This window comes from Pleurodeles waltl, chromosome 2_2 (assembly GCF_031143425.1).
Source record: "Pleurodeles waltl isolate 20211129_DDA chromosome 2_2, aPleWal1.hap1.20221129, whole genome shotgun sequence".
Taxonomy (NCBI): domain Eukaryota; kingdom Metazoa; phylum Chordata; class Amphibia; order Caudata; family Salamandridae; genus Pleurodeles; species Pleurodeles waltl.
In genome coordinates this window covers 351,529,885-351,552,598 of record NC_090439.1, presented here as the reverse complement: position 1 = coordinate 351,552,598, position 22,714 = coordinate 351,529,885, and the positions used below count along the sequence as shown (strand labels likewise).

The 22,714-nt window shown below is 47.2% G+C and overlaps 1 protein-coding gene across 2 annotated transcripts in view; it reads right to left on the bottom strand.

Annotated features, from left to right (window-relative positions):
- Positions 1-22,714, bottom strand: part of GPLD1 (glycosylphosphatidylinositol specific phospholipase D1) — an 833,365-nt gene that overhangs the window by 207,952 nt on the left and 602,699 nt on the right. For both annotated transcript variants that reach the window (XM_069218887.1, XM_069218885.1), the window contains exon 12: positions 18,266-18,380. In XM_069218887.1, the coding sequence (XP_069074988.1) occupies positions 18,266-18,380 (115 nt within the window). The remainder of the gene's footprint in view (positions 1-18,265; positions 18,381-22,714) is intronic.

Below are 22,714 nucleotides of genomic sequence, written 5' to 3'. Positions count from 1 at the left end.
CCCACCTCCTCCCCCACAACTAACAACATTGGAGGAGCAAGTCTTGGCGATTATGCATCCTGAGGGCCTCGCAGGAGTAGCAGGAGGACTGGACTCTGGTATGTCAAGTCTTTACTACTATATCCCCCACCCTACCTGCATGCCATCACAAACTCCTACCCCTACCCTCACCCCCATCACTCCACCACCTCAAATATACCCCACTATCACAACCCACACATCCCAATACCAAGCCCTGCATGCCACACTAATGCTTGGACCCCCATCACAGACCTGCATGGACACCCATCACCACAGCATGCCCATTAGAGAGAATCACCTAGCCCACAAAATCACCATGCACCCAAGGCAAAGCTGACAGGGCAATCACAACCATACAGGGAAACACACCCATGCAAAAGATGGCACACGCAGATACAATAACACTGCATTTACATCCCCACAGGGCCCCCACTCAGCGTCACTGGAGAGGAGGTGCCACCAACATCCAGTCCCCCCACAGAAGAGGCCCACAGTGATGACAGCAGCTCTTTCTGCCTGGATCACGATGGCCAACCTGGCCCATCAGGGACATCTGGACAGTCGGTTACCCTGCCACAGTCCCATACCACCACAGAGCCTACCCCCTCAGGAAACATCACCACAGCACCCACCCAGCGGGCCCATACCACTGTCCCAAGGACACGTCAATCAGCAGTGTGTCTAGCACTACAGGGACTCCAGGCAACCCCACAAACCCAAGAAAATCAAGGACCTGGGGTCAGTGGCAGTGGGCACACGGTTCAGGGGACAGAGGCACAGGACAACAGGGAAGCTGGAAGGTCTGCTGTGTGACAGGGGGAGGACAGGCCCAGGGAACCCACTCTCCACGAGGCACTTGCAGGAATCCTGGGAGCATACCAACATTCCCAGGAGACCTTGGGCCAGATACTGGCCAAGTTGCAGGAGACCCAGCGGCTGCAGGAGGGACAGTACCTGGGGATCAGGGAGCACCTCAAACACATCCACACCATCCTGGTCACCATTGCAAGGGTGCTGGCTGACATGGCCAACACCATGAGGGAGGCAGTGGCACAACAACGGGCCCCTGACACTAGCCACACCAATGAACAGCCCTCCACCTCTGCCGGTGCTAGTGAACAGGAGGCCCCGCCACTGGAACAACAGGCCACCAGCACCCCCACCCCTGCAAAAGGAGAACCACCCCACAAACGGTCCCTGCAATCCAGGCAGAAGCCAGAGAACATTGCCAAGAACCCCGCCAGGAAATAAGACTCTTGATTGTCACCCTTCTGTCCCACTCTGCCACCCTGTTCACCTTGGACTGCCATTGCTCCCCTTCCTATGCCCCATTAGACAATGCACCTGTGATACCAAGAGACTGGACTCTAAATGGACATTCCTCCACCATCACCCCAGCCCATTGCACATCCCCCTCTACTTATTACCACTTAAATAAACACCCTTGGAACAAATACAATTCTGGAGTCTGTCAATTGATTGAAATATGTATTTGTACAACATTGTGAAAACATTGCAAATCTTATGTACAGTAATTTATACATTGGTATGACCCGTAGTGGGCAGCAGTAAATATACCAGGAGCCAGAGTGGGGCACAGGGATCTGAAAATAGAGATGCCAAAGGGTACCGTAAGTGGTCATAGACATTGGGAAATCATGCTGCCATGTACAATGTCCAACTGAAAAGAAAAGTGAAGTTACAGTGTCTTACCTGTGTGTCACTGGAAGTACTGCTCTATGATATTACTTCTGTTGTCCACATCTTCTTCCTCTGCCTCCTCTTACTCACTGTCCACAGGCTCCACTGCTGCCACAAGACCATCTCCAGGCTCATCCTCCTGCAGAAAAGGCACCTGGAGTCTCAAGGCCAGGTTGTGCAACATGCAACATGCAACAATGATCTGGCACCCCTTCGTGGGTGAGTAGTACAGGGATCCACCAGTCAGATGGAGGCACCGGAACCTGGCCTTCAGGAGGACGAAGGTTCTCTCAATAATCCTCCTTGTTCGCCCATGTGCCTCATTGTAACGTTCCTCTGCCCTTGTCCTGGGATTCCTCACTGGGGTCAGTAGCCATGAGAGGTTGGGGTAACCAGAGACACCTGCAAATATTGAGGGACAACCGTTAGACACACACTAACCCTTAGGGACAACCCCATACCCAGACACCAAAATATACTGGGTTGGGACCTTGGACTCACCTATTAGCCACACCCGGTGCCTCTAGAGTTGAGCCATCACATATGGGATGCTGATTTTCCTCAACATAAAGGCATCATGCACAGAGCCAGGATGCTTGGTATTCACATGGGAGATGTACTGGACAGCCAAACACACCATCTGCACATTCATAGAGTGATAGCTTTTTCTATTCCTGAACACCTGTTCATTTCTCTGGGTGGGGGGGGGGGAATGCTACATGTTTACCATCAATGGCACCAATGATGTTGGGGATATGTTCCAAGGCATAAAAGTCAGCTTTTACTGTGGCCAAATCCTCCACCTGGGGGAATACGATGTAGCTGTGCATGTGTTTCAGCAGGCCAGACAACATTCTGGTCAACATGTTGGAGAACATTGGCTGAGACATCCCTGATGCCATGGCCACTGTTGTTTGGAAGGAACCATTTGCCAGGAAATGGAGCACTGACAGAACCTGCACTAGAGGGGGATACCTGTGGGCTGGCGGATAGCTGACATCAGGTCTGGCTCCAATTGGGCACACAGTTCTTGGATTGTGGCCCGATCAAGTCTGTTTGTTAGGATAATGTGTCTATCCTTCATTGTCGCAAGGTCCACCAGGGGTCTGTACACTGAAGGATGTCTCCATCTCATATTCATTCTCAGCGGTTGAAGCCTAGGTAGGAAAACGGTGAGCAGAGGGTCATATTCACACATCAATTACTATAATGATGCATCTCTTCATTTACAGAACTGGTATGTGAATCCGAGAGTCAGTTGATGTGCCAATGTCTGTTGTGATTCCGTTAGGTGCCATCGCCTGTGCCGCCCTGAAATGGCGGCTGCCTGACCTGTGAGGAGGGACAAGTGGAAATGAGGTAATTCCGCTTGCGTTGTGCGCCGTTGCAGTAGGCGGTCGATGACCGCCGCGCAACTTCGCATTGCTTATCATTGGGCCTTATGGGTTCCAGGAGGCAATGGCGATGTACATAGGCAATGACGGTACGCACCGCCGTGGACGTGACTGCCAGTTTCTATCTCTTCACTCACTTGCTACCTGACCTTCAACAGGAAAGGACCTACACTGCAAGTGCTGCTGTGACCTGTGTCTGGAAGCGACATGTGTCATGTGGCTCATGTGTCTGGGGAAAGGGTCCCTACCTTCACTGCGGAGGAGTTGGAGAGACTGGTGGATGGGGTCCTATCCCAGTACACTTTACTCTATGGTCCTCCAAACAAACAGGTGAGTACAATGTGGCCATGATTGTATGGAGTGCTGTGTGTGTAAGCCACATGTAGGGAGGGGCTGAGGTGTCCTGGGCAGAGTGCTGCATGTATGGTGGTCAATGTATGTGCCTTAGTGGATGGGAGGGATATGGTGGGCCATGAGTGTGACGGTCCAGACGGTATTACTAATCCCCTTACTGCTGTATTTTTCCTGCAGGTCAGCGCCCATCAGAAAAAGGGTATTTGGCATGCCATCGCCAAGGAGGTGCAGACCCTGGGGGTCTTTGACAGGCGGAGCACCCACTGCCGCAAACGGTGGGAGGACCTGTGCCGCTGGGCAAGGAAGACGGCTGGCCTCCCAACGAGGAAGGGATGCCTGTCGTTCCCTGACACCCCTGATGTTCTGCATCCTGGCGGTGCCTATCCGGCATTGGATTGGCGCTTGAGGGCATCACAGCAGCCACAATGGGGTGAGTACAAATTCAGATTCATGAGTTTGCGCGCGTTAAGGTTTTACCTGGGTGGGGTATGTGGACTGTGGGAGCCCCTAGGTCAGGACGACCATGGGATGGTAGGTCCCTTGTTGGGCAGGCTCTGAAGCACTCCAAACCCAATGGTATTAGTGGGCATCTACTGCTGGACAGGGTCCTGTGGGTTTCAGGTGTGCAGCTGATGGCGTTATGCCATGTCCCCCATGAACTGGTGATTCGCATTGTAACTGGTAGTGCATGGCCTAGTTGGCGTACAGGGGGGAATAACTATAAGGGGGTTCCCTAGAAAGATGCAAGTAGCTCAATCAGGGAAAAATGAGTGTGAGAATAAAACTACGGCGTGAGCTACAATAATAATATATCTGAAGATATAATAAACTTCAGAAGTAAATCCGTATAGGGACTGATTCATACATTATGATAAATTCAAGTCGGTAAATAAATAATAAATAATAATATCTGACTGCTAAACCAAGACGAGTAATCACAAGGAAAAGGGAACGAAGTCACAATGTGAAAAACTTTAATCAAATCATGTGAATGAACAAATGGTCATAAAATATAGAAAATATCTAAATACATGAGCAAAAAGTCTAATTCAGGCACACCACATTCGAACTACCCAACAATAGACAATGTAATGTAATGAAGAGAGATCATAATACAAATACAACAAGATGAATACAGAAATTAATAAAAAATACAAAATATATATACATACAGGAAAAAACAATACTCGATAACTGATAGATATATATAAGTGATAGTCTAATACAAAAATAGTCTATATTTAAATTTATATTTAAAAAAGAGAACGAGTCAGAGTGGCATCGATACAGCAAGGATGTGCTGGGGGAACCGACGGCCTACACGCATTTTGGTGTTCCTAGTGATTGTAGGTCACCTTCTTCAGGGCCATTCCCATTAGTATAATACGATAAAGATCAAGTTTTAGCAGCCAGATTTTAAGGTTGATTGAACACTAAACGCTTGATATGTTTGGATCGCATAGTCATGTCATCTGATAAAGAAAGAATATATGGGTATGTACTCAAATGATGCTGTTATCGGTTTCGATTTTTATATATATATGTGGATATATATTTCTACATATAGGTAGAATAGAGACTAGAGAGCAATAAAAATAGTAGTTAAAAAAGAAAAGAATAAAAAAATAGAAAAATAAGAAGAAGAAGATAGAAAGTTAAATGAAAAAATGTATATTAATATATGAAGGTAAACCAAAAAGACAGATAGAGGGTGTAGGTAGAGAAATCAGGAAAGGTAGCTAACAATAGGTGTATTAATGATGTTAGTTAGTGAAGTAGTTAAAGTAGGGTGGAATAGTACTCTATGTACTGGTGCTTAGATCTTATGTCTCATAGCTGTGGGAACATGCACCCAAGTGTATTGTGAGGTTACTTCCATAGGATAAATGTTTACTAACTTACTTGAGTTGTCTTGGCTGGAAGCTCAGACAATACTACTATTATATAGTTGTTCTAATCTTTTATAAAGACATGCAACCATCTGGTGTAATAGGAGAGGATGATCTGGCTACAATGTAAAACAGTGAACAAATATATATAAGTACAAAGGTGTATGCTTACATCACCAATGAGAGAAGCTAAATGGCAAAATATACAAGATTTTAATAGTATTGATTGTTAACTCTAGAGTCTATGATGAAATAAGATCTTTATAGCAAAGATATATAAGTGCTTCTGGTTACCTGCCGTAACTGAGATAAGTTGAACTAATAGCCTTTATTCGACGATCTTTTCTCAGTCTCCGGGTTAGTGAGGCTTTGGATGATAGTCCTAAACATATAAACATAGTTATAGTTAGGCTAGCCTAAAGTTGTTAAAAATTGTTTAAAAGTACCGCATTAGTCGGATACAAGTCTTCCGAAACGGGGAGAAGTCCAGAAGGGCTTTCTCCGAGCTCGGGTAACCTAAGACGTATTGCAGAGTGAAGAGAAAGGACTCACCGATATGCTAATACACTCCTCGCTGGTCAATGAACATCGGCGGCCGTGGTTCCACGGGGTTATAATAGTTTAGCTAATTGGTGTCTAAGCTAAACTGGACCGCGGCCTCGCGATGCACCGTTGCGGACTCCTGGAGCCGCCATGTTGGAATTCCGACGTCCCGTATCTCAAACGGGACGCAAAGCATACCTATCAAGGACCTGAACGATGCAAAGCGCTAAGAGAGAAAAGAGAACTTAGCTGACCATGGAAATGTACTGTCGACAATATTATCTAGTAAGGATGGAAATAATTAAGGTAACAGGTACACTTTACTAGAAAGCATTAATGGCTAGGTTAACTACTATATAGAATGAGCCGAGTGAATAACAAAAGGTACTCAAGTTCTCTTTTATATAACAATGGGATACTAATAGACAATGATAATAATGATGAAGGGAAAAGGGGGATATGTAAGTATAGAAAAGATTAATGGAATAATATATAAAAGTTAGGAATTGAGAATTAAAGTAAAATTAAAATTAAAAATAGATGGAAATAAGAGATAAAAAAGGAAGCATAAATACAGTAAAGGGGACATGTTGTAGAATAAAGTAAGAAAAAGAAAAAAATGAAAAAATTAATGAACATGTGTGTTGTGTACGCCAACGGTAGTGTTGTTGCTGGCATTGACCAAGGGTATCCTCTGTCTCCCCCCCTTTTTGTTTTGTCACCCTGTCCTTGTGTGGATTAGCATCATCTGGTGGAGGAGCAGAGGCACCGGCGATGGAGGGAACTGCATCCCACATGGGCCTAGTGGCCGAATGCACCGACGGTGAGGGCACCAGTGGGACGGAGGGTGACGGAAGCACCACGACAGAGACAGGAGGGGACACTACAAACAGCATCTCCTCCTCTGATGGAAGCTCCCTGGCGGTGGCAGACAACTCTGTGCCCACTCCATCAACAGGTACAGCCACCACCCCCCCTACCAGCACCGCCCTCCCAGCAGCCCCTCAGCGTGTTTCCCGTGCCCATTCACCCAGCAGGGTGGGCATCTACTTCACCCCAGGCACCTAAGGCCCTGCCCAAGTCAGCCCTGCTGCCCTCAGTGAGGAGGCTATTGACCTCCTGAGATCCCTCACTGTTTGGCAGTCAACCATTCTGAATGCCATCCAGGGTGCCGAGAGGCATTTGCAACAAACAGATGCATACCTGGAGGGCATTCACTCTGGCGAGGCGGCCCAACAGAGAGCATTTCAGGCTCTGGCCTCTGCACTGATGGCAGCCATTGTCCCTGTCTCTAGCCTCCCCCCTCCAACTTCCTCTACCCAGTCCCAATCGCCTCAACCCCAGCCTATCCCAAGCACACCTTCAGACCAGCATTCACCCAAATCAACACACAAAAGTGGCTCAGGCAAACACAAGCACCGCACTTCATCTCACAGGCACTCACACAAGTACCATCCCCATGCAGACACACCAACATCCACTGCCTCCACGGTGTCCCCCTCCTCCTCCTCCTCCTCATACACCTCCCTCTCAGTAGCATCTCCACCCACACCTGCATGCACTAAATCCTCATCCACTACCTCCATCACCAGCACGCCCATCACTACACACCCCTCACTGGCAGTCACCACCCCCACATCCATGCACACGTCCCCTGTGTCCTCTCTCACTGTGTCTGTGACCCCCCCTCCCAAAGTACACAAACGCAAGCACACACGCACCCAACAGCCATCCACCTCACAACAGCATCTAGCTCATGCACCTGCACCCAAACACAGCAGACTGACACCTCCTAAAACCACTCCGTCTTCCTCCACTCTCAAACCTTCACCATCTTCCAGCCCCAATGTCCCTAAGAAGCTTTTCCTAGCCAACATTGACCTGTTCCCTACGCCCCTCCCCACCCCCTGTCCTTCCCCTCTGGCCAGGGTGGCCAATACCCAGCCCAGCACCTCAGCCACCAAGTCCACGTCCACTGTGGTTCCTGCAGCCGTCAGAGGCTCAAAGGGGGCACCCGTCAGGCCAGCCAGTGTGCCACCAACCCCTGCCAAGGCAAAGAACAACACTGTCACCTGGCAAGGTGAAGAAGAGGACAGCATCCAATAAGGGGAACAAGCCACAACCACCCAGCAGGGCCACCTCAAAGACTCCAGCTGCCAGACCCAAGGTGACACCACCATCTGCCAACGGCAGGAAGGGGCACAAAACACCAGCCAAGGCACTGCAGCCGTCCGAGCCTGCAGGTGAAGGCCTGGTGGCTACCAGCAAAACCGCCAGCACCGCCACCGGCACCGTGGCCAGCACCGCCACCTGCACCGCTGCAAGCACCGCTGCAAGCACCACTACTGCCAGCAGCAGAAGCCCCAGTGGGCAGCCGTCCGAGGCTACAGGAGAAGGGCTGGAGCCTCCCCCCACCACTGGCAGCACCGGCACCTCCACTGCGACCAGCACCACCACCTGCACCGCCGCAAGCCCCAACACAAGCACCGCCACCTACACCGCTGACAGTAGCACCACTGCCAGCAGCAGCCCCCCCATTGGGCAGCTGTCCGAGGCTGCAGGAGAAGGGCTGGAGCCTCCCCCCACCACTGGCAGCACTGGCACCTCCACCACGGCCAGCACCGCCACCTGCACCGCCGCTATACACTATAACACTATATGGTTATGTACTCAAATGATGCTGTTATCGGTTTCGATTTTTATATATATATGTGGATATATATTTCTACATATAGGTAGAATAGAGACTAGAGAGCAATAAAAATAGTAGTTAAAAAAGAAAAGAATAAAAAAATAGAAAAATAAGAAGAAGAAGATAGAAAGTTAAATGAAAAAATGTATATTAATATATGAAGGTAAACCAAAAAGACAGATAGAGGGTGTAGGTAGAGAAATCAGGAAAGGTAGCTAACAATAGGTGTATTAATAATGTTAGTTAGTGAAGTAGTTAAAGTAGGGTGGAATAGTACTCTATGTACTGGTGCTTAGATCTTATGTCTCATAGCTGTGGGAACATGCACCCAAGTGTATTGTGAGGTTACTTCCATAGGATAAATGTTTACTAACTTACTTGAGTTGTCTTGGCTGGAAGCTCAGACAATACTACTATTATATAGTTGTTCTAATCTTTTATAAAGACATGCAACCATCTGGTGTAATAGGAGAGGATGATCTGGCTACAATGTAAAACAGTGAACAAATATATATAAGTACAAAGGTGTATGCTTACATCACCAATGAGAGAAGCTAAATGGCAAAATATACAAGATTTTAATAGTATTGATTGTTAACTCTAGAGTCTATGATGAAATAAGGACTTTAAAGCAAAGATATATAAGCGCTTCTGGTTACCTGCCGTAACTGAGATAAGTTGAACTAATAGCCTTTATTCGACGATCTTTTCTCAGTCTCCAGGTTAGTGAGGCTTTGGATGATAGTCCTAAACATATAAACATAGTTATAGTTAGGCTAGCCTAAAGTTGTTAAAAATTGTTTAAAAGTACCGCATTAGTCGGATACAAGTCTTCCGAAACGGGGAGAAGTCCAGAAGGGCTTTCTCCGAGCTCGGGTAACCTAAGACGTATTGCAGAGTGAAGAGAAAGGATTCACCGATATGCTAATACACTCCTCGCTGGTCAATGAACATCGGCGGCCGCGGTTCCACGGGGTTATAATAGTTTAGCTAATTGGTGTCTAAGCTAAACTGGACCGCGGCCTCGCGATGCACCGTTGCGGACTCCTGGAGCCGCCATGTTGGAATTCCGACGTCCCGTATCTCAAACGGGACGCAAAGCATAGTTCAAGGACCTGAACGATACAAAGCGCTAAGAGAGAAAAGAGAACTTAGCTGACCATAGAAATGTACTGTCGACAATATTATCTAGTAAGGATGGAAATAATTAAGGTAACAGGTACACTTTACTAGAAAACATTAATGGCTAGGTTAACTACTATATAGAATCAGCCGAGTGAATAACAAAAGGTACTAAGTTCTCTTTTATATAACAATGGAATACTAATAGACAATGATAATAATGATGAAGGGAAAAGGGGAATATGTAAGTATAGAAAAGATTAATGGAATAATATATAAAAGTTAGGAATTGAGAATTAAAGTAAAATTAAAATTAAAAATAGATGGAAATAAGAGATAAAAAAGGAAGCATAAATACAGTAAAGGGGACATGTTGTAGAATAAAGTGAGAAAAAGAAAAAAATGAAAAAATTAATGAACATGTGTGTTGTGTACGCCAACGGTAGTGTTGTTGCTGGCATTGACCAAGGGTATCCTCTGTCTCCCCCCCTTTTTGTTTTGTCACCCTGTCCTTGTGTGGATTAGCATCATCTGGTGGAGGAGCAGAGGCACCGGCGATGGAGGGAACTGCATCCCACATGGACCTAGAGGCCGAATGCACCGACGGTGAGGGCACCAGTGGGACGAAGGGTGACGGAAGCACCACGACAGAGACAGGAGGGGACACTACAAACAGCATCTCCTCCTCTGATGGAAGCTCCCTGGCGGTGGCAGACAACTCTGTGCCCACCCCAACAACAGGTACAGCTGCCACCCCCCTACCAGCACCGCCCTCCCAGCAGCCCCTCAGCGTGTTTCCCGTGCCCATTCACCCAGCAGGGTGGGCATCTACTTCACACCAGGCACCTAAGGCCCTGCCCAAGTCAGCCCTGCTGCCCTCAGTGAGGAGGCTATTGACCTCCTGAGATCCCTCACTGTTTGGCAGTCAACCATTCTGAATGCCATCCAGGGTGCTGAGAGGCATTTGCAACAAACAGATGCATACCTGGAGGGCATTCACTCTGGCGAGGCGGCCCAACAGAGAGCATTTCAGGCTCTGGCCTCTGCACTGATGGCAGCCATTGTCCCTGTCTCTAGCCTCCCCCCTCCAACTTCCTCTACCCAGTCCCAATCGCCTCAACCCCAGCCTATCCCAAGCACACCTTCAGACCAGCATTCACCCAAATCAACACACAAAAGTGGCTCAGGCAAACACAAGCACGGCACTTCATCTCACAGGCACTCACACAAGTACCATCCCCATGCAGACACACCAACATCCACTGCCTCCAATGTGTCCCCCTCCTCCTCCTCCTCGTACACCTCCCTCTCAGTAGCATCTCCACCCACACCTGCATGCACTAAATCCTCATCCACTACCTCCATCACCAGCACGCCCATCACTACACACCCCTCACTGGCAGTCACCACCCCCACATCCATGCACACGTCCCCTGTGTCCTCTCTCGCTGTGTCTGTGACCCCCCCTCCCAAAGTACACAAACGCAAGCACACACGCACCCAACAGCCATCCACCTCACAACAGCATCTAGCTCATGCACCTGCACCCAAACACAGCAGACTGACACCTCCTAAAACCACTCCGTCTTCCTCCACTCTCAAACCTTCACCATCTTCCAGCCCCAATGTCCCTAAGAAGCTTTTCCTAGCCAACATTGACCTGTTCCCTACGCCCCTCCCCACCCCCTGTCCTTCCCCTCTGGCCAGGGTGGCCAATACCCAGCCCAGCACCTCTCAGCCACCAAGTCCACGTCCACTGTGGTTCCTGCAGCCGTCAGAGGCTCAAAGGTGGCACCCGTCAGGCCAGCCAGTGTGCCACCAACCCCTGCCAAGGCAAAGAACAACACTGTCACCTGGCAAGGTGAAGAAGAGGACAGCATCCAATAAGGGGAACAAGCCACAACCACCCAGCAAGGCCACCTCAAAGACTCCAGCTGCCAGACCCAAGGTGACACCACCATCTGCCAACGGCAGGAAGGGGCACAAAACACCAGCCAAGGCACTGCAGCCGTCCGAGCCTGAAGGTGAAGGCCTGGTGGCTACCAGCAAAACCGCCAGCACCGCCACCTGCACCGTGGCCAGCACCGCCACCTGCACCGCTGCAAGCACCGCTGCAAGCACCACTACTGCCAGCAGCAGAAGCCCCAGTGGGCAGCCGTCCGAGGCTACAGGAGAAGGGCTGGAGCCTCCCCCCACCACTGGCAGCACCGGCACCTCCACTGCGACCAGCACCACCACCTGCACCGCCGCAAGCCCCAACACAAGCACCGCCACCTACACCGCTGACAGTAGCACCACTGCCAGCAGCAGCCCCGCCATTGGGCAGCTGTCCGAGGCTGCAGGAGAAGGGCTGGAGCCTCCCCCCACCACTGGCAGCACTGGCACCTCCACCACGGCCAGCACCGCCACCTGCACCGCCGCAAGCACCACTACCAGCACCGCTGACAGTAGCACCATTGCCAGCAGCAGCAGCCCCAGTGGGAAGCCGTCTGAGGCTGCAGGAGAAGGGCTAGAGCCTCCCCCCACCACTGGCAGCACCCTCATCAGCAACGGCACTACCACCACTGTTCAGCTGTAGCCGCCGGCAGATGGACAGTAGCCCTGACACCATGGACTATCATGCACCCTGACCACTGCAAATCTTGTGGGTCTGACACCCAGATGAGGGACTGTGACCTGACACCCCCCAAGTGCTGAATCACCGGGCACAAAGCCTCCTCCAGAACCAGTGGAGAAAGGAATCCACTCACCCTATCCTTGGCAGGATGAAGCAAACTGGGCGCAAAGCCCCCTCCACAACCATTAGAGAAAGGCATCCACTCACCCTATCCTTGGCAGGATGAAGCACACTGGGCACAAAGCCCCCTCCAGAACTAGTAGAGAAAGGCATCTACTCACTGTATCCTTCCCAGTGTGACGCACACTGAGCACAATGCCCCCTCCAGAACCTGTGGAGAAAGGCATCCACTCACTCTATCCTTGGCAGGATGAAGCACACTGGGCACAAAGCCCCCTCCAGAACCAGTGGAAGAAGCAATCCTCTTGAGAGACTGTGGCCTTGCACACCCCAGGACCAGACAGTGGGCAAACCATCCACTTGAGAGACTGTGGCTTTGCACTCCCCAGGACCAAGCAGTGGGCAAACCACCCACTTGAGAGACTGTGGCCTTGCACTCCCCAGGACCAAGCAGTGGGCAAACCACCCACTTGAGAGACTTGAGAGACTGTGGCTTTGCACTCCCCAGGACCAAGCAGTCGGCAAATCACCCACTGGAGAGACTTGAGAGACTGTGGCCTTGCACTCCCCAGGACATCGCTGTGGGCATGGAGCCCCCTCCAGGAGCAGTGGCATTGTACCATCTTCCGGCTGAGGTGCCCCCCCTTCCCCGTTCCCCTGAGGTGCCTGTGTGTTTTTGACCTGATGCCCCTGCAGTGTTATCTCTGTTTTGAGGCAGGAGTCAAACATGGGCTTGGCCTATGTGTTATAGCCCAGTGGGCCACGGACTACTTTTTGTGGACATTGTCCCTCATTTTGTATATATTGCAAATATTGTACATACTGTTTATTTATTTATGAACGTATTTCTCTAGAATTCTAATATTACACTAATATGACTAAATTCCTTTTGTCCTTGTGTTCTTCCAGAGGGTTACGGGGTGTATATGTAATGTTGTTGCATGTGTTTGTGTGTATGGTGTTGGGGGTGAGGGTGGGGGTGGGGATGTTGCGTGTTGCCTGTGCGTGTCACTATCTCCCCCCCCTGTCTACTAGGTGCTGTATTCACAGTGGTCGTCGTCGCAGCCGTTGGTGCTCCTGATATTTGAGAAGATACACCGTCATGGGCAGGACGTGCAGCTCGGGCTCCATGATGTCCTGGTTCTTCCTTGAGTGTCGAGAGGTGAGTGGTTTCCCTTCCATGTACTGTTTCCGTCGTGCTTTTGGTGGCGTTGGTACCGCACAGGAAAAGCTGGTGGATGGGCGTGTTGTAATGGGGTAGGCAGTACATTGTCTTCCACCTGGCTGTTGGCAGTTACTGCCGTGGTGTTTGTTGCTACCACCGTGGCGGTCGGAGTGTTAAAGTGGCTGTATGTGTTGCCGGTTTCCACCGTGGTCATGATCCAATTTTTTTGACCGCCAGCCTGTTGGCGGTATTACTGCCGCTTTAACACCTACCGCCAGCGTTGTAATGAGGGCATAAGTGATCTGCACAGATTCACAGGATTTTGAGCAAAAGGCTGAACTCTGATCTGGTACCTTCTTTCCCACATTGACAGCTTTGGTTGGTAGGCCACATCTATTTCATTTTGTATTGAGCAGTTAGAATGTCAGCAAAACGTGTATTTGGTGATACATTTAAGCAAATTATATCATAATGGGTGTGATTTATCTGAGACTACAGTTCACCGTTTTGCATTCCTGCAAGGCTGAAAGGCTGGTTCAGACTTTCTTTCTTCAGTGGTGAAAACATTTAGCATTATTATACTGTTCACTAGTGACAGCCGGTGTTTACAACAGTATGACATAGCAAAAACATGTTTTTGATACAGGCATTCATTTTAAATGATTGTTATTCTCAAATTGCGCCCTGTCCTCGTGACTATCCTGGCAAGTTACTAATGCTCTGTGATGCTTCACCAAAATTCCACTTCACAAATGGCATGCTCAGAAATTTACTGCAGTGAGGTCTATGACTTTCTTGCACCCTGCAAAGAGTTCCATGGGCAGCCCTGAAAATCAACAACAGTCACAGATGTCTATCCTTACTCACATGCCTACATATTTACACACAAAGAAATGTAGAAAGTCAATATTTTCAGACCTGTAAGTATAACACACCAGTGCATTTGTGAATGTCAGCTACCTTCAATAGAGTGGGGGCAAGGTTAGCCTAGCAGGTTACAACAGTCAAGATTTGTTCTTGAGACTTTTTTTATCCCTTGCTCCTTCAGTGGGATAAGGCAGGAAGCTGAAGCTAGCAAAAATCCCCCACAGTCAGATACATTATTACTGAGCTCCTATAAAAGCTGTCAGTTTTGGTGCCAAACTGGTCAGAGCGAGGCAAGGCAGGAGGCTGCAGGCAAGGAGGGGACCAAGGTGTCAGATGCACTTCTTTGATGGACCTCTAGTACCCTCAGATGCTGGATGAAAATCACTGAATATAATAAACCAGCAATATGTAGTTGGCTATACCGAACCTTCCACTAGATATTTGTTGCCTTGTCCAGGTCTTCAAAAGTGAGAAAAATAACTAAGTTCCAAAGTTTTTGTGATGTTAGAAAAAACACTCCTGGTCTCCCTTACTTAGCCCAGGTCATCAAGACAGGCCTCTAGCAACAGCTTCCTTTAAAGTGGCCTCTCTGTCAAGGTCCATTTCATTCCACTCACAACTGGCCAGCTGTATCTTCTTCGGAGTAGGTCTACATTTGTTTGCCTGCAGCAGTGAACAGAAAACCAACATGATGACCCCTGAAGAAGAGTTCCAGTGGCTGTGTGCCCTTAGAGATAATGAGACCTTTTTACCTCCTTTTCCCAGAAGTCAGGCAAAATGTTTGTTTTTCTTTATGTGTTCTTATTGGACGAGGAATGTAGTGAGGGGGCAATAATGAAGTACCATTCTTTTAATTAGTGTTTGAAGAATTCCCTAAAACCAATCTTGGCAATTTTCAGACAAAAATTCAACCTAATTTTGTGGTACTTCCTTTTTCCACTAAAAGTAAACCTTCACAGAGTCCCTTATTCAAGGTGTGCTAGCTTGCTTCCTCTTGCAGGAGCTTTCTATCCCTTTTTATATATTCCCCTTCATATTACCTCCTTGGAAAAGAAAGCATATCCCACTCCTTGTTATGGAAGTAGTTTTCCTTCCTGCCATGGACAGAGAGTAGTGCTTGAAAAGGTTTTTGGCCTAAATAGGTTTCTGTCACCTGGCTTCCCTGCTGAAACCTCCACTGGAACAAGGAATCTGTTGTGGCAGTCCTTTGTGTTGCCACCTGTTTTGTACACAGATATTTCACACAAATCTACTAAGAGGTATATAGTCACTCTACTTCATGCTTCCTGCTCGTACAGAAGCCTGCATTTCCTTCCAGGAGACCAGAAGTTCACGCCTAATTAAGGTGCTTATTATCATCACTGGAAAGAAGAAATACAGCTGTCAGGTCACCAGTTGAGAAGCAACATAACAGACTTCATGTTTGGAGGAGATGGAGAGAAGGGCAGTGCAAATTACAAACAAGCAGGACAATCACTTTTAGAGCAATACAGTTAAATATGCTACACCAGCCCCCATAGGGCCAGCCAAAGTGAAGAGCCTTTCCTGGTCAGTTTAAACAGATTTGTATGAAGATATTCCACATGCATAGGAGAAACCTAAGACACCACTCTGGATTCCACTGAACCAGGTAATTACCATCATCTATCAGGTCCACCTTTCCATTTGAAACTTGAGAAAGCAATATTTGGTCAGATCCACGTTTTGCTTGAAAGTGATGAATAGACTGGCAACCATCAAGCTGAGCTAAGATGAGACATACCAGTAGAATACGTGTGGATCTGTGTAGATGAATTAAAGTTCTTTGTGGGTAAAGATGATGTTGGGGCCCAGCTTCTTCTAAACCTACCAGCAGTATTTTCCCTTGTCAACTATCAAATCCTTCTGTCTTCTTAAAGCCACATATAGGAGTTAGAGATGCAGTCCACAAGTAAAACGGAGCTTTCCTATTGGGTAACTCTCATTGTAGTTTTTTTTCTCCATTTCAATTGGCAGAGACTAAGGGCCATATTTATACTTTTTGACGCAAAACTGCGCTAACGCAGTTTTGCGTCAAAAAAATTAGTGCCGGCTGACGCCATACTGAAGTGCCATGCGGGCGCCGTATTTATTCAATGACGTTAGCCGGCGTTAGCCGCCGGCGCTGCCTGGTGTGCGTGAAAAAAAACGACGTACACCAGGCAGCGCCGGCGTAGGGGGATATGGAGTTTGGGCGCCAAAAAATGGGGCAAGTCAGGCTGAGGCAAATTTTTCGCCTCAACCCGATTTGCGCCATTTTTTTCGACTCCCAACCCCCATAGAAATGACTCCTGTCTTAGCAAAGACAGGAGTCATGCCCCCTTCCCCAATGGCCATGCCCAGGGGACTTCTTTCCCCTGGGCATGGTCATTGGGCATAGTGGCATGTAGGGGGGCACAAATCAGGCCCCCCTATGCCACAAAAAAGCAACAAAAAAAACACTTACCTGAACTTACCTTAATGTCCCTGGGATGGGTCCCTCCAGCCTGGGGTGTCCTCCTGGGGTGGGCAAGGGTGACGGGGGTGTCCCTGGGGGCATGGGAGGGCACCTCTGGGCTCCTTCAGAGCCCACAGGTCCCTTAACGCCTGCCTTTTCCAGGCGCTAAAAAACGGCGCAAAAGCGGCCGTATGTCATTTTTTTTGACCCGCCCACCCCCGGGCGTGAATTTTGCCCGGGAATGTAAATACGGCGCACATGCCTCGGAGTCACTTTTTTAGACGGGAACGCCTACCTTGCATATCATTAACGCAAAGTAGGTGTCCACGCTAAAAAATGACGCAAACTCCATGGACTTTGGCGCTAGACGCGTCTAACGCCAAAGTATAAATATGGAGTTAGTTTTGCGTCGAAATTGCGTCAAAAAAAACGACGCAATTCCGGCGCAAACAGAGTATAAATATGCCCCTAAGATTCACTATGGAATCCCAAAACGCTCCCTGCATTTTTTGTATCTGTTTTACTATTTATTTAGTATATTTGTCTCCTCAATTTCCTCAGTTTTCTTTTGATTTAATTTAAGGAAATTTCAACTCATCTAACTGATCAGGGCAAGCATATCCAGGATGAAGGATGCCCTCCCCTCTTGCGGCCGGGACATCCTTTAACCCATTAGTGGGCGGGTTAGTGACCCTATATCACACATTCATGCTTTCTCAGGGGATTTATGATTATGTAATGCTGTCTGAGTTTGTATCTACTGTCCTAGTGGTCCAGATTAGTGTGCACATGACCGGATATTCCCAAATACGCCAAAGAAATGTCAGATGTGGCAAATTTCACTAACCTGCGTGCCTGCTCTCTGAACTTACAGTGTGGGTGGTTGTCAGCAGGTAGTTGAGAGAGAGAAAATGTTGGGAATATCCAACAATGAAAGGGAGTGGTGGAAGAAGAGGAGGAGCCTTTGTGGAGTGAACGTGTTCCTACCAGAAATATGCAACAACACATTGTCACCCTAAAATAGTAAATCTGTGTATTTGAAACATAATTGTGTTGTCTTCTGCAAATAGGATACAACAGAACCTACAAAACGTTTAGACAATCTGTGCTTTTAGAGAGGAACTATTGACATTGCCAAAACTCAAGTGATGGTGTGAAGTGACCTGATTCGTATTATATATATTTTCAATTATATTGTTGCAGAGTATGTGGTATGAGCAGGAAGTCTATAGCACTAGACGCAATAATTAGTCCTACCGGAGAGAAACTAATGTCAAATAGTACAGCTAGAGAGGCTTGGAAATTAAACAGAATCTTGCCTTTACCCAAGAATTCATTCGAAATTGCACTCCTTTTCCTGTTGAGATGATATCCGCTCCCACTTTTTTCATGAGTGAAGAAGATGCAGAGCTGTGGTATCCATTTCTTTGCGGCTTAACTCTTTTGAGAGAAAGAATATATTATTGAATTCTAAGCACATGCTAATACTCGGTCACATACATTGCTTTTACCACCATTAAACAGTTTTTTATTTTTATGGGCAGGGACAAAAATCAAAAGGTTGCACAGAAAGATGTCTCGGTTTCATCTAAATAAAGAGAACCACTAAAGGTTTTGTCGTACAGGACCTTTTTCCCTTTGTCTCCCTAATTTTTTTGTTGAAGAAGACATATAATAGAGCACACAGTTCTTAATTACTGGCACCCACACTAGATTCGAAAGACTATTTGGTATCTCTTGGAGGGTTTCTGAAATGAAGTGTCAAAGAAACATTGATAGATTTGCCACTTTTATATGTAAATCATGCAGGTCTGACTTATGGGAAAATAATTTACCATGAAAAGCTATAGCCAATGTTTATGTTGTTTTATTGATCCTATTATAGAACACACAGGTGAGTATGTTTTCCTGAAGGGTGTGTTTTCATTACATATATATTAGTCATCTCTAATATTTACAACAGTACCTACTATTAATTAATGATCCTCATCACTATCCCTTCACGAATGTCCAGGCTGATTTCTAGGAAGCTTCAAATAGGAGTAAAATATCGAATGTATGTTGATATCTGTACAGATATTGTTGTTACTAGCACATCATGAAGACATGGGAGATCCTTATAGCTTAGTTGCCATATTGTATTAAATATTGTGATTGCCCCTCTACCAAGAACTGAACATGCACGTTGGTGACCCCTCGAATCAAGTGAATATGTAATTGAACGAGACAGACATGGATCTTGCTGCTGTTCTTCCTGAATGTTGTCGATTTGTTCAGAGGTTAGACTAAGCTTGAAGCCCTGCCCAGGCACTACTAGCCTGAAATGCTGCTAATGTTGCCTCCGTGGAAGCATAGAGCCAACTCGATGAATCCAGAGAATGGAAGACAGAGTGCCAGAAACCCATCACTACCCTCATCAGAGATAGGAGGAGAACAACCAATCTCATTGTGATGATGCCTGGCAAGCACACTCCCTAAGAGTATTTTCTTCGTTAACATTTGTGAAAGCTGTCGCCTGCCCCTATTTGCCATTTCCAATTGCCCATTAACCTCAGTTTATCATGGGCTGAGCAGAGACGCATTGTCACTCCCAGTGGCCTAGGTTCCATCTGTATTGTGCACTAGCTAGATCTAAATGCTCAAAGAGGTTCTGTGTGGTCCTACCATATGCCCTTTAGACACATGTCCCAGCTTCCCCAAGGGTCTGATACGTGTCTGACTATTTCCCCCAAAGGAACAAGATCAACTGAGGGGGAGATGGCCAGACAGATCTTCATCTTCTGGATGGAAAGCAATCGATATGGTATTTGTAGCAGACATGGGTTATGATATACCTACTTTACTAATACACTCTAATCGTAAACTAGGAGGCAAGGCAAGCTTTCCCAGTCTGATCACATTTAAACAAAAAACAGTGAGATACTTATTTTATTGTGCTACAATCTTGTTTTATTCCACCACAGATTGCATCATGTATACACTTTGGGGCATAGTTACACGCCCCTAGTGCCACAGGAGCGTCACATTTTGTGATGCTCGGTGGCACTATGCACTGTGCCGTTTTTTCTAGGTGGCATTAAGCCACTTTTTGTGGCTTAACATCACCTTGTAAATATGGCCCCTTCACATGCATCACTTTGCGTGGAAGGTATGTGCAATGGGTGGTGTTGTGGGCATTCTGCAGCAACACCCATTGCATTTTGACACTGCCCCAGATTCACAAGAATTCATAAATCTGTGGCAGCGCCAAAATGTAACTCCACCCCATAGGTGGCACTAGCATGGCGCAACGAGGACAAAGTCTTTCATATCTCCTTGTTTTTACTCTTTCTATGTATGCTGCATTCTGTCGCACACATAGAAAGAGCAAATTGGCGCAGGAAGAAACACAGGGATGCGTTGTATTTTTGTAAATGCAACTCATCCCTGCATTTCAGAACTGATGCAGCACAGCGCTGCCAATTTCATCGCAGTGCCATGCTGCGCCAGTTCTTTTTAAATATGCTGTTTGTTGTTATTTTCCTAGTGTTTGCTATTTTGTAGTGACTGCAAACAGTGTTTCAGGAGTTACTATTTTGGCAGCTGACGGCAACCTTCTGAGTTCCCACTGTGATTATGGTAAAAGCAGGATTTATAATCACTTCCACATCATGAAAACTTCACATTGCTTATGTGGTATTAGATCTTTATTGGTTTATTATCTTATTATTTTTACTGAACCTATATTTTATATGTAAATGTATTAATGCAGTGTTCTACTTTTTATTCAAAACATCTTTTGGTTGACTATTATACTGTATTATACTGCATTTAGTTTTAATTTGTACACCACGTACCTTGAGCTACAACTCCACTGCTTGGATAAGCAATTGTGTAGAGAGATTAGAAATCTCAGAAGGTACGCTTTCATCACAAACTGAGTACCCAATGTCCTGGTAAATGCAAAGCACCTACAATTTCACGTGTTAGACCTAGCATCCTTGGCGTGGTCTCCCCTGTCTTTTTGCCTCTGCTTCCTATGTTTTGACTGTGTGCTGGACTTTGTTTTTGCTGGTATTGGTACTCTGGGCACTTTACCACTGCTGACCAGTGCTAAAGTGCAAGTGCTCCCTGTGTAAATTGTATGTGTAATTAGCTTTTCCATGATTGGCATATTTGATTTACCAGCAGGTCCCTAGTAAAGGGCACTAGAGGTGCCCAGGACCTGTAAATCAAATGCTACTAGTGAGCCTGCAGCACTTGTTGTGCCTCCCACATGTGTAGCCCTGTAAACATGGCTCAGAGTGGCCACTGCAGCGTATGTATGTGCAGCTTTAAACTGCCAGTTCCACCTTGCGAGTGTACCCACTTGCAAGCCCCAAACCTTCTCTTTTTATACATGAAGGCACCCCTAAGGTAGGTCCTATGTAGCCCAAGGGCCAGGGTGCAGTGTATGTTGAAGGTAGGACATGTACAGATGTGTTTAACATGTCCTGACAGTGAAATACTGCCAAATGTGGTTTTCACTGTTGCAAGGCCTATCTCTCTCATAGTTTAACCAGGGGGCTGCCTTTAAATGTCTTTTAAGTGCAGTTTCCCTTTGGGAGCAGATGGAGATCTGGCATTTGAGGTCTCCGAACTCACAATTTAAAAATACATCTTTTGGTAAAGTTGTTTTTTAGATTGACAGTTTGAAAATGCCACTTTTAGAAAGTGGGCATTTTGTTGCTTAAACCATTCTGTGTCTCTGCCAGCTTGTTTATTCCCTGTCTGAGTCAGACTCACAGTTGGTCTGTTTTTGAATCTCCAATAGACAATGACACAAAGAAATCCCAGATTTTTTTAACACTTCTGGATCAAGGGTAACCTCTGCCAAGGAGAAAAGCTGAAGAGTTGGAGGAGGAGTACTGCCCCTTTGCTGTGTGTGCTTTTCTAGGTTGGCCTGCAGTTGATGCTTCTGCCTTAGAGAGGGCAACACCTGGACTTTGCTGTGTATCCTGCTTGAGAAGATATTCCAAAGGCTTGGACTAAGCTTGCTTTCTGTTAAGAAGTCTCTGGGACAGCAAAGACTTCACCTACCAGCTTCTGGGTTCACTTGCTGTGGACTCTAACTCGCCAAGTGGCGCCTATCCCAGTTTCTAAGCACTGGGGAGTGAATGTCTGTGAAAAAACAAGAACACCAAGTGCACCAACTTCAGACGACCCCCAGACTGACGCCGCTGCCGGATCCCATGACACCGCCTGCAATTGAAGCCGTGGTCCCTGCTGGAGTGCGAAGACCTTGACCCCGCAGGCCCGACGCTGCCACAGCCTCACCAAAGTCCACGACTCCATGAGTTCTGAAGTGCATTGCCACTAACATCTGTGACACCTGACTCCGTTGCGGTGCCTACAGGCTCGTGGCAAGACCACAACCCAGTGAGGTCGCATCTCCGCAGCAAGGACTAGACACCTCACACTGATGCCTCCGCTCCGCAGCACCGAAACCAATGCCGCATCGGATCCAGTGACGCTTCGATTATCCGATTTCGTGCACCGGCCTGTTTCCCCCTTTTCACAAGGTACTGTACCTGGGGGTTCATGTGACTCCGTGACCGGTGCCATTGGCGTTGGATATTGGGAGTGACTCCATCACGATGTTGTGATACCACCAATTCGAAGCATTTGAAATTTTAAGCACTATCTTGAAGTATAATCTTTAAAAATTCTGCTTGTGTATGTTGCATTTTTGTTGTTTTGGTCTTGTTTTACTCAGATAAATAATGGCTATGCATCTAACCTGGTCATGAGTCCTG